Here is an 11,783-nt window from a genome sequence, read left to right as displayed (position 1 = left end):
CTGGACACTCTCCCACCTTATTTCACACGCTGGGCTACTCTTTCTCTCGTGATCTTTGTGTTTTTCTTTGCTGTCTTGACGCTTTCGTGGCAGGGCGTGGCCTGCCCTCCGAACAGGTGCCATGTGGAGGTAGTGCCTTAATTGGTGGGTGGGGAGAAAAGGTTTATATAAGGCACTGCCTCCAGCTGGCTTTAGTTGATTTCCCCCTTCGACGAAGGTGTAGCGTGGTTGCAGCTTATCTGGGCTGTTTGACCAACTGAACCTGTCCCAGAATGAGCATGCTGTCTGGCAGCGCCAAGGTAAAAGCAGGGCATGCTAACGCATATTTCCTCTGGTTACGACGTAAAGTGCAACAGTGCTGGAACGTGTGCTTGCTACTTGTTGCAGAAGGTTGGTGCTTCCTCTCGCCATCCTTCCGTCCAGAGCGCTTTGCCGTAAGGGCGTGCGCGCTAGTTGGCACTGGGCAGGTAAGGCGCAGCAATGCGCGTCACTGACTCCGCCACTCACTTAGTTGATAAATGGTAACGGGGCTGTTCTCGCTGCAGTTGGCTGCCGGCTGGTGTCGTGGGTCGCGATGCCCAGCGGGAACCCCTCATGGAGTAGATTACCTCGCTTACTGGACCCACTGCTGCTTTGGCTCGGTGCTTTGGTTCGGGATTCTCTCTCGCTCTCTCCCCTCTCCCCTTTGCTCGGAGAAACGGCGCTGAGACGTGGTGGTGCCGCCGAGGCGACCACAGAGCTTTTGCCTAAATTTTAGACTCTTAACAGTGTGTAAATTGTATCAATTTATATTTACTTTTTTAGGTTTTGTTGCTTTTCGTTTCTTGGTTGACGTTGTGTTCTTTTAGACGACCTGGTCACCATTTATTTGCCTGTCTGTGTGAGGTGTGTGTGTGTGTGCGCGTGTGCGCTCGTCGTGTCTGATTGTTTATCATTGTAAATTTAATTGTTCTCTTTTCTTTGTGGACAGGTGCTGCGGGCCACGGCTGGGACCCAACCCCTGGTGGAGGGCGTTTTCATCACCCCTCGTGTGTAGTTTTGTTTGCAGTAGCACGGGTGTTTTTAGTTTAGCTCACGGTGTTGGTTCTACTGGATCTGACCGCCGCTTTGATACAGTAGACCACCATATTTTATTGAATAGACTGAAGAACCTGGTCGGCCTCTCTGGTACTGTTCTTAACTGGTTCACCTCCTACCTTACTGATCGAAGCTTCTTTGTAAGTATGGATACATGCTCCTCGAGAATCCATGAGACAAAGTGTGGGGTTCCCCAAGGGTCAATCTTAGGTCCAACCCTTTTTAATCTTTACATGCTTCCTCTTGGGGACGTCATCAGGAGCCACGGCATCAGCTTCCACAGCTATGCTGACGATACGCAACTGTACATCGCCGTGGCTCCTGATGACACAGGGCCAGTTGATGCCCTTTTTAACTGTATTCTAGATATCCAGTCATGGATGGCAGAAAACTTCCTACAGCTCAACAGGACAAAACAGAAGTCTTTAGTTATTGGTCCTGAAGGTCAGAGAGAGAACTTTTTTCAAAATTAAAGGATTTTAAGCCATCTCAATCTGTAAAAAATCTGGGTGTGATCTTTGACTCTGAGCTTAGTTTTATTCCACACATCAAAAACATAACAACGGTAGGTTTTTACCACCTGAAGAATATAGCCAGAGTCCGCCCGTTTCACTCTCAGGCCAGCACGGAGGTGCTGATGCACGCTTTTATCTCTTGTCGTTTAGATTATTGTAATGCCCTGCTCTCTGGTCTTCCAAAAAAGAGCATCACAAACCTACAATTATTACAAAACTCAGCTGCACGAGTGCTGACAAGGACCAGAGGGCGGGAGCACATCACACCAGTTTTAGAATCGCTGCATTGGCTACCTGTGCGTTTCAGGATCGATTTTAAGGTTCTTTTATTAGTTTTTAAATGTCTTAATAGTCTTGGCCCGACTTATTTAGCTGACCTGCTTTTATTCTATCAACCCTCGCGGACTCTGAGGTCCTCTGGCACCGGCCTTTTAACCATTCCACATGTAAGCACTGAAACGCACGGGGAAGCGGCCTTCAGTTATTATGGTCCCCGACTGTGGAACAGCCTGCCGGAGAACCTCAGGACCGCAGAGACTGAGATTTTTAAAGAGGCTCAAGACACACCTTTTTAATCAGGCATTTAATTGATTTTCTGATTATTTTCAATTATTTTATGTCTTCATGCTTCTTTATGTCTTATCCTTATTTTACTTGACACTTTTACTGTTTTACCCTCAGTTCTTAGTCTCTCAGTTTTTAGTCTTTACACCTTTTATCCCATTTACTGTTTTAGTCTGTTTTAGTCTTAGTACTGTTTTACTACTTCAATTCTTAGTTCCTCAGCTTTTAGCTTTTATACCTTTTAACCCATTTACTGTTTCATGCCTTCAGTTTTTAGCTCCAGTGTTTCCTCATGGGGGCCTGCCAGGCTAGGAGATGTTTCCGGTCTACCGCTGGGGGTGCTGTCCCATTGTCGACCCTGGCCTGGGTGGTTAGGGGGCTCTATGCTTTGGTGTGGAGCCTCCGGTCTGTCCGGGTCGGGCTGGTCTTTGTGGCGGTACCGCCTGTGGTCATGGACCGTGACCCCCCTCGGCCTGGTGGGCCTCCAAAGGTGGCGTCTCCTTCGCCTCAGGTCTCGGTGCCCAGCCATGTCTCAACTTGTCTAAGCTTGTTTGTGTGTGTGTAAGTGTGTTGTATGCATGTGTGTGTGTGTCCTTCTTGATTCTCTTGTTCTCTTTGCTGTTTATTCCTTTGTGAGGCACTTTGTGCTACCTAGCGTATGAAAAGTGCCATATAAATAAAGATTAACCCTTGTATTATGCTACGGGTCAATTTGACCCGTTTTGGTTTTTGTGTTGACCAAAGTACTGGTTATCTTTGGTTTTTCTTCATGAATTTTGTTTTGTGACTTTTCCTCATCTAGGGTCATGAATTGGTGTGTAAAATTTGGACACTGTGGTGTTTAGTGGAATGTCTGTGCAGAGTTTGAATATGAATATTATGTTGCGGGTCATTTTGACCCGGACACTTTTATGTGAGTAAGTAGCAGTAAATATCCAAAATAAACATGCCTTTTGATGTCCTTCTGATCTACATCAAGAGTATTGTGCTGTGATGTACATTTTAATTGTATTTTGACTGCCAGAGACCCAGGTGCATCGAGGAGGGACTTTCTCTCCCTTTTTCTTGTCACTTTTCTTATGCCATCTCTTTGACCAACACACCAAAAATGAGCTCCAGAACGTTTACAGCTGAAGAAGCTTTATCACAGATTTTGAACTCAGACACTGATGCAGAGGAAGAGGTTTCAGAGACAGAGGATATTTCAGAGACCGAGGACAATGTAACTGATGATCCAGATTTTCAATTTTCTGATGAGGATTCAGAGGACGAGCCTGCCGTTGTCTCTATTGGATGAAAGCCAAGGAATGCAGCAATCATCATCCACAGAGGAGACATGGGCATCTAAAGATGGTAAAATAAAATGGTCAACATCACCACACCAAAGCCGAGGTAGACTGTCATCTTCCAATGTCATCAAAATGACTCCCGGTCCTACAAGATTTGCTGTCACACGAGTTGATGATATATCAACATTTCAGCTCTTCATATCCCCACCAATTGAGAAGATCATACTGGAAATGACCAACTTGGAGGGGAGGCGTGTATTTCAGGAGAAATGGAAGCCACTGGATCAGACTGACTTGCATGCTTACATCGGAATTCTGGAATTCTGGTATTAGCTGAATGTACAGGTCAAAGGAGAAGCAACTTCAAGTCTATGGGATGAAGAGTATGGAAGGCCAATCTTTCGAGCAACAATGTCTCTGGAGACATTTCACATGATATCGTGTGATCCGATTTGACAACCGTGAAACCAGAGCTGGTCGTCGTGAAAGAGACAAACTAGCTGCAATTAGAGATGTATGGGATAAATGGGTTGAAATTCTACCTTTGTTGTACAATCCTGGTCCACATGTTACTGTAGATGAGCGCCTTGTTCCATTTAGGGGGCGCTGTCCTTTCAGACAGTACATGCCCAGTAAGCCTGCCAAGTATGGCATCAAATGTGGGCGGCCTGTGATGCAAAATCCAGCTATGCATGGAATATGCAAGTGTATACTGGAAAGCTACCTGGAGGAGCATCTGAGAAGAATCAGGGGATGCGTGTGGTGCTGGAGATGAGTGAAGGGTTGCAAGGTCATAACATCACATGTGACAGCTTCTTTACATCCTACCGCCTTGGAGAAGAACTTCACAAGAAAAAGCTGACTATGTTGGGAACAGTCAGAAGAAATAAGCAAGAACTTCCCAGTGAAATTCTTAAGATGCAGGGCAGACCTCTGCATTCCTCAGTATTTGTTTTCACGGAGAAAGCAACAGTGTTTTCATACTGCCCAAAGAGAAACAAGAATGTCTTGTAATGAGCACAATGCACACAGATGCATCTCTGAGCACAAGAGAAGACATGAAGCCACAAATGATCCTCGATTACAACTCCACCAAAGGAGGAGTTGACAATCTGGACAAAGTCACAGCAACATACAGCTGCCAGCGCAAGACTGCCCGTTGGCCCTTGGTGATTTTCTACAACATTGTGGATGTGTCTGCTTACAATGCCTATGTTCTGTGGACTGAAATCAACCAGCAATGGAATGCCGGGAAATTGTACCGACGTCGGCTTTTCCTGGAAGAACTCGGCAAAGCACTCGTCACTCCCATGATCCAGAGGCGAGCCAGGCCAGCCCGATCCTCAGCAGCGGCAGCTGTCATTGAAAGGTCAAGATGGGGTCATCCAGCCAATCTGCAGTGGATCCAGTGGACACAGGTGTAAAGAAACGGAAAAGATGCCAGGTCTGTCCCTCCCGAGATGACATCAAAACAAGTACCTCTTGTGTGAAATGCAAGAGTTATCTGCAGAAAGCACACAGTTACATTCTGTCCATCATGTGGAGAGCATTGAAATGTTGAATTTGGAAAATGTGAAAAAGGGGCAAGTTAAATGGAAAAAAAAATTCATAGGAAAAACTTGAACAAAATAGTTCCTAAATATATAGTGTTGAAATTAAAATGTATTGTTATGTCTCTTTTCTGAATGTTCATATATTCTAAAATAAAGTTGTGTGTTGGTTTAAACTGTTTTTTGTCTGTTTGAATGGATTTACACAGGACGGGTCAAAATGACCCGCAACATAATTATTGTAATTTTTTTTAACATAATACATTGCTTATTTCTTCTGACTGTTCCCAACATAGTCAGCTTTTTCTGTGAAGTTCTTCTCCAAGGCGGTAGGGATGTAAAGAAGTTGTCACATGTGATGTTATGATATTGATATTTATCTCCCCTAATTGAGTTTTACCTGCCGGTGGGGCCCCAGCCCTGTCCACCCCCTTTGTTTGACTTTTGTACAGCCGAGTTATTTTTTGTTGAGTATTGGATTTAATAAAATTGTAGTGCCTAACCCTCAATCCTGTCTCTGCCTCTGGAATAGAACCTTATCTGCGCGTGCCTGTTCTCTGTTAATTCCTGGGGTGAAACTCCCCAGGTGGCGTTGTCGTTAACCGTTCCACCTCTCTCCTCCACCCCGCCACACTTCACATCCTCGCTGGCATTCTAATCCCCTCCTTTATGCCTATCTTGTCTGTTTTCCCCCAGTTGTGTCCTAAAATTACCCCCACACTGTTTGATTTTCTATCTGCTCTCTCCCCTCAGACTGCGGCAGGCGTAATTTTGCAGCAGACCGTATAGTCGGTGGTGTAGATGCCAGGCAGGGAAGTTGGCCTTGGCAGGTGAGCCTCCAGTATGATGGAGTCCACCAGTGCGGGGGGTCCATCATCTCAAACCGCTGGATCGTCTCTGCAGCACACTGCTTCCCCAAGTAAGCAAGAGAGCTGCATAAAATGCAAACTCTTGTCTGTATGGATACAAGAGCAGTATATATCTTCTGTGCTAGGCGGTATAGCTTTCTTAACCGCTGGAGTGTGTTGCTGGGCTCCATCTCCAACAAACCTGTCAATGCCAACGTGGCGGAGGTAAGACTATCGTTTACCACAGCAGCTACCTGCCCTTTGTGGATGCTAACATCGACGACAACAGCAGGGACATCGCCGTTCTCGCCCTCACCCAGCCTCTCACGTTCAACGGTATGAAGGCAGACACACACACACACACACACACACACACACACACACACACACACGATTTCATGATAACAGTTTTTACAGATGAGGAAGAAGGAGCGCAATCTCTTTTCCATGGTAATGTTTGTGACCCCACAGCACAGATTTGAATAATTATATCATGTGTACAGATTAGCTGAGAACATTAAATGAACTATATACACATGTCAACTTTTCTGGGCTAATATTTTATGTTAGATTGTGGCTGGTTAATTGTTGAATTCTTCTTGTTAATTTATAACATGTTATATAATTGAAGATCTTCCACTTGGGCATTGCTTCCACCTAGTGTTTATCATATAGAATTACAGCCCCTGTATTCGTGCACGTCAGTAAGATGATGTAATTTGCTTTTTGTGTACATTTACAGAGTACATCCAGCCTGTCTGTCTGCCAACACATGGACAAAGATTAATAGATGGGCAAATGGGAACAATTACTGGCTGGGGAAATGTCGGATACTTCAGTGAGTTTATATTTTATGACAATTGTTATTGTTTTTTGTTTTTTACAACAGATCGGCTAATATCTACAGAGTTTGACAGTTTTGTTGCCTGTCAGGGCACCTTGCAGATGTCCTTCAGGAGGCACATGTGCCCATCATCAGCGATGCCGTATGCAACGCTCCTGATTACTATGACAACCAGATCACCACTACCATGTTCTGTGCTGGTTATGAGAAAGGAGGCATTGATGCTTGTCAGGTCTGTATTTTCCTCTGTTTATGTATTTTGGTGCACAAATCTAGTCTTTCTGTGCCCTCTCATTCATATGCTTGCATTTCTGTATCTTGGTGGATTTTCTGACCTTCTTAACCTGTGACACAGGGAGACAGCGGCGGTCCCTTCGTGGCAGAAGACTGTCTGTCCAAGACCAGCCGGTATCGTCTGCACGGAGTTGTGAGCTGGGGAACGGGCTGTGCTATGGCCAAGAAACCTGGCGTCTACACCAAAGTTTCCCGATTTCTTCCCTGGATATCTACAGCCATGAGGGTGAGAGACTCTCTTTCTTTTATGGAGTTTATTTGTCATAATACCAGAGGAAACGTTGGTGTTACAGATGTGTTTGTGCTTGTCTCCCCCACCAACAGAGCTATCACAACTTACCAGGGGTGCACAAATTGGCTCGGCCATGAAATTGGGTATGAAGCTCTGAGCCGACCTTGCAGAGGTCAGAAGGGACCTCTAGGGTAATAAAGACAGATACTGCTTTCCTGAACCATTAATACCCCAACTGTGAGCAGAGTTACTAACATTGTTTAACCTCTACAGGAGTCTATTTTTGTATAGTTAAAGACTGATTATAAAAGCCAAAGTGAATTTGTAATATGATCAATACTAGAGGCCACTTTTGTGATACAATACATTTTTTTTCTCTGACTTTTCTTTTGCCTTTCTTGTTTTTTCCCCCACTTCTTGTTCACTTTAGTGGCACACAGCATCAAGTTGACCGTTATCTCAAAAAGTGAATTTACATGCAGACTCATGAAATTGTGGATGATAACCGTTTAGTTTGTCCTCCAGATTAAGTACAGCCTGTGCCATTTATTTGTGACTCAAGTTTGTGTTGCTAAAGGCTAACTGCTAATTTTTTAAGATTACTTAAACTGCACATAGGTATGTCATAGCAGAAACTGCATGCAATACCCCGGCTTTAGCATAAAAAGCAGTTATTCAAACATGTTTTGTCTTTTTCCTCACACGAACTGATGCGGACTTCACTCTTGTTGCAATCAGTATTTTGTTCTCGTTGTAAATAGTTTTTTGTTGTTTATGATGTTTATTTGAAGCGTTTTGCGGAGCCACAGTGCAATAAAAAATTGAAATCGTCTTCTCAGAGGAGCTCTTTTGTGTGCTTCTTTAATACCTATTGTGGCACTGCCTGTGTCCTGGTTGAAAATGCAAGTCAGATATTTAACAAAGTTTGTTAATCTTTATGTTGTAAAGAATTAGGCAAGACTGAGTCCTTGTTCAGAAATGTACCAAATATAAAATAATTAAAATGATCGATACAGTTAGTTCCTGGGTCATCATGGTGAAATGGTAGCATAGATCACACTGTCGATGCTGTTTTTTCCTTTGGACCTGTGGGGATAAATTAACCAAACATTACAAACACACTTTGCTTCCTTTTACATTGTGCTGTTGTTTTCACCCTTCTATTCATAAACTAAACCAAGAACAAACTGTGCTGCCTGCATGACAAATTCCCCACGTACTCAACACTTCCTTAAACTTAATCAGATTCACTCTAGATGGCTCTTCAAAATAGAGAGTTCCTCAAAGTTCTAACCACAAATTTAATGCTTCATCAGGGCGTTTTTAACGCAACTATTGCAGTGTGTGAAAAGTGCTAAAGTGTGAAAACAGCCACCACCAGACTGGAACAGTGAACCTACCGTGAGCCCTGCACATCTGGACTGTCGCTCAGCCCCTCCAGATCTCTGGATTTGATGTTCACTAATGAGTAGGTCACCTCGCTTCTCATGGATGCCGGAGACTGAGAGGAGGAGGAGGAAGGGATCGTATGGCGAGCGACGTCTGGCAGAGCGGAGTCTGGCCTTTGGATGTTGCTGTATATGACGTTGGATTCATCAAGCGCCTTCTGATGAAGGCGCCTTTTTTTCCACCTGCTGAGACAACAACAAACATATAAATATAGAATATAGCTCATTCTTCCAGATCACATTTTGACTAAAGTTTCCTTGAAAGTAGCAGCGTGAAAACAGCGTGAAAGTTTCGGGAACGGACTCTCCTAATCTGTCTAGCTCAGGGGTCACCAACCTTTTTGAAACCAAGAGCTACGTCATGGGTTCCGAGTCCTGTGAAGGGCTACCGCTTGACACACTCCTCTAAAATAACAAATTGTCTGTGTGTGTGTGTGTGTTGTGTGTGTATCAATAACTTAGAGTGGGTAACAGAAAAGATCAATATTCAACACTTTAATATTATTAATCTCAGCATTGTTCAGATGATCACTTCTACATTTGATCAGAAAAAAAATGTCGAGTTTTCCCCAGACCTTTTCAACCATAAGAAACTAAACCATTTTAACAATTCATAAACTATGTTGAACCATGTTTTAAAAAGTTATGCAACATTTAAAAAAAAAATCAACTTTCCTATTGAATAAATCTTAACTGAACAAATCTACTGCAATTCTGCTCAAAATCTGTTACATTTTATAAACACACTTTTTAGCTCATGGGCCTTCTCTGACTGTAGAATGCTTCCCGGTGGGTAGTTAGCATTAGCATTGTAGCTTTCATGACACGTAGTGAAGCGTCGCTCCACATTGTGCTGCTTCGCTGTCATCACAGTCGCCCCACAAATGCAACATACACACCTTCCTTTCACAGTAGTAAAAAATGACTCTTCCTCCCATTCACTTTGAAAATGATAAATTTACTGTCTTCTTTTTGCCAGGTTTTTGGGGTAGAAAATTGCCCTCCACTCACCATCTTCACTGCCTGCTAGTTTATTCTCCACAAGCGCAAAGGTTCTTTCATGCGCACAATACTGACCTTTGAACTAGGTCAGAGTTCACCTTCACTTTATTTAGATTTTTATTTATTTTTAAGACATTGTCATTTTAAAATCTATGTAAATGCAGGTGTGATTTTTAAAAAATAGCGGAAAAAAAATTTTCTTAGATGCACCTCACTTTTCTTAGATGCACGAGTTTTGCTATTTTTAGAAAAGGCTTGGTCGCATCAAAGAGAAATGTGTTATTTTATTTGGTAAGGGAAATGAGGGTTAGCCCACATGTGGCAATTCTGGACAAAGAAAAACGTCATACAACGCCCAGAAAAGGAGAAGCAAAATGACATTTGAGTGGAGAAAAGTGCAGCATCTTCATTAATGACTGACTCACCAGAACAAAGAGGGCGACCACAAGAGCTACGATGAGAGCGAGTCCAATTCCGACCACAGCTGGGAGCGTCTGGCTACCTGAGGAGGTCAGACATGTCACCATTTAATCACTTTAACCTAGTTATCTTTGCAAACTCTACCAGACACAAACCCCGCTGCTCCTCATCCACCATGGCCAGCAGCACCTCGGTCGAGTTCTTCCCCCCCACTTGGTTCCTGGCCTGGCAGAGGTACAGTCCAGAGTGCAGCGCCTCCATGGAGGGAATGGACAACACCTGACCTGAGCCCACCTGCAGCCTGTTGGAGCTGCTGGAGTTTGTATTTCTGTACCAGATGTAGGTATCTGCAGGGGGGTTAGCATCACTGGAGCAGGTCAGATTCACACTGCTGCCCCACACCACATGGGCTGGGTTAATTGTAATGGAAATGTTCTCTGGGACGTCTGGGAGAAGAACGGGATCCCACACAGTCACATCGTCATCATCAGAAATGTGTTGAGTTGAGTTTATGTCCAGATACGTACAGTAGACCTGGAGGAGGACCGCAGAGGAGTTAAAATGGTCCACCCCTCTGCTGCTGATGCTGTTCCAGGCCTGACAGTGGTACCGCCCGCTGTGATCCGGCTGCACGTCAGGGATGGTGTAGTTCTGCCCCAACCCGATGAAGCGCCCTTCCCTGTAGAGGCTGTACCCGTTGTTTCTCACCGGGGGGCTGGCGTCGCTGTGGCAGGTGAGAACCACCGAACTTCCTCTGACGACGTTCCCGGGTGAACTGATGGTCAAGGTCACTCTGTCAGGAGGATCTGATGGAGGGATGAGCCGGAAAGTTGAAGGATACAGTGAAATATGGATAGAAAAGAGTATGTAAAGGTGGAATGGCATCTTTTTTCAGACACATTTCTTATTTTTATTTCAGTTTATACACATCACTAATTGCTGTTTTCAAATTTGATTAATGCGACTTCTGCAGAACAGTTTAATTAAGCAGATGTTGAATCAGTGATAGTTGATGAAATTAGGAGAAAGTGTGACGGGCTTACACAGTACATTTACGGCCACGGGAGCAGATCTGACCCTCTTGTCTCCAGACAGCACAGTGGTACCTGCCAGTGTCCTCTCGCCTGGCTACAAAGACCTCGTTCCTTACAGGTTGTCCATCCTTGAACCAGACAATGTCCACTGGCGTGGGACAGCCCGACACACAGGTCAGCCTGATGTCGTCGCCTTCCGCCACGGAGCTCGACTGCACAGCAGCCGTCAGCTCTGAATCACAGGGAAAAAGGTGAAGTTAGAAGGGTGATTCAAACACTCGCTGGCTGGTTTATTCCTGTTGTTACCTTTTACATACAACTTAGTAGATGTTTTACTCTTCTGATCTTCGAACGTGGTGTAAAAACTGAAAAAGTAGTACCCTGCATCGGCGTGTTGCACATCATTTATCTGCAGGCGGCAGTCACTGATGAAGTCGCCCAAATATCGATAGCGCTGCGAGGAAGCCCAGAAATTTGGCAAAGAGCCGGGCCACCAATAACCAACCATCTGATATTGTTTCCACCAGCCAACTGCGGTGACAGAGTGGGAAAAAGGATTGGAATACCGGCAGTTAATCACCGCTGACGCCCCTCTCAGAACGCACAGATCCTTGTCCAAGGTCACTTCCAAGGATCCTCTCTGAGCACCTTTCATCCAAGTAAATA

General features: G+C 44.5%; 2 protein-coding genes and 1 pseudogene across 2 annotated transcripts; 2 read left to right on the top strand and 1 right to left on the bottom strand.

Moving 5' to 3' along the window:
• The first annotated feature begins 3,169 nt into the window (after window positions 1–3,169).
• LOC130532432 (piggyBac transposable element-derived protein 4-like) lies at window positions 3,170–5,006 on the top strand (annotated as a pseudogene).
• A 209-nt stretch (window positions 5,007–5,215) lies between these two features.
• LOC130532430 (serine protease hepsin-like) lies at window positions 5,216–8,051 on the top strand. The gene is given in 8 exon segments (XM_057045085.1): window positions 5,216–5,222; window positions 5,749–5,914; window positions 5,990–6,066; window positions 6,069–6,179; window positions 6,586–6,681; window positions 6,777–6,919; window positions 7,043–7,207; window positions 7,306–8,051. Coding segments are annotated over 8 exon segments (810 nt in total). The 3' UTR covers window positions 7,351–8,051.
• LOC130532429 (B-cell receptor CD22-like) lies at window positions 7,221–11,625 on the bottom strand. Its single transcript, XM_057045084.1, has 8 exons — window positions 11,424–11,625; window positions 11,258–11,349; window positions 11,127–11,211; window positions 10,611–10,889; window positions 10,239–10,529; window positions 10,085–10,165; window positions 8,614–8,847; window positions 7,221–8,299 (listed from the first exon to the last, which is right to left on the bottom strand). The coding sequence occupies exons 1-7, from the start codon at window positions 11,623–11,625 to the stop codon at window positions 8,699–8,701; spliced, it is 1,179 nt and encodes a 392-aa protein (XP_056901064.1). The 3' UTR covers window positions 7,221–8,299; window positions 8,614–8,698.
• Between the last annotated feature and the right edge of the window lie 158 nt (window positions 11,626–11,783).

The sequence above is a fragment of the Takifugu flavidus genome, chromosome 10 (genome assembly GCF_003711565.1).
Source record: "Takifugu flavidus isolate HTHZ2018 chromosome 10, ASM371156v2, whole genome shotgun sequence".
Lineage (NCBI taxonomy): Eukaryota > Metazoa > Chordata > Actinopteri > Tetraodontiformes > Tetraodontidae > Takifugu > Takifugu flavidus.
Note: the sequence above shows the minus strand (reverse complement) of the source record. Positions and strands in the feature narration are given on the sequence as shown.

Excerpts from the sequence above, each read along its gene's own strand:
- LOC130532429 (XM_057045084.1), bottom strand. The coding sequence starts at position 11,625 with ATGGTTGGTTATTGGTGGCCCGGCTCTTTGCCAAATTTCTGGGCTTCC. Across the intron at positions 11,350-11,423 it reads TACTAAGTTGTATGTAAAAG|AGCTGACGGCTGCTGTGCAG; the intron begins GTAACAACAGGA and ends CCTGTGATTCAG. Across the intron at positions 10,166-10,238 it reads GGTGGATGAGGAGCAGCGGG|GTAGCCAGACGCTCCCAGCT; the intron begins GTTTGTGTCTGG and ends TGACCTCCTCAG.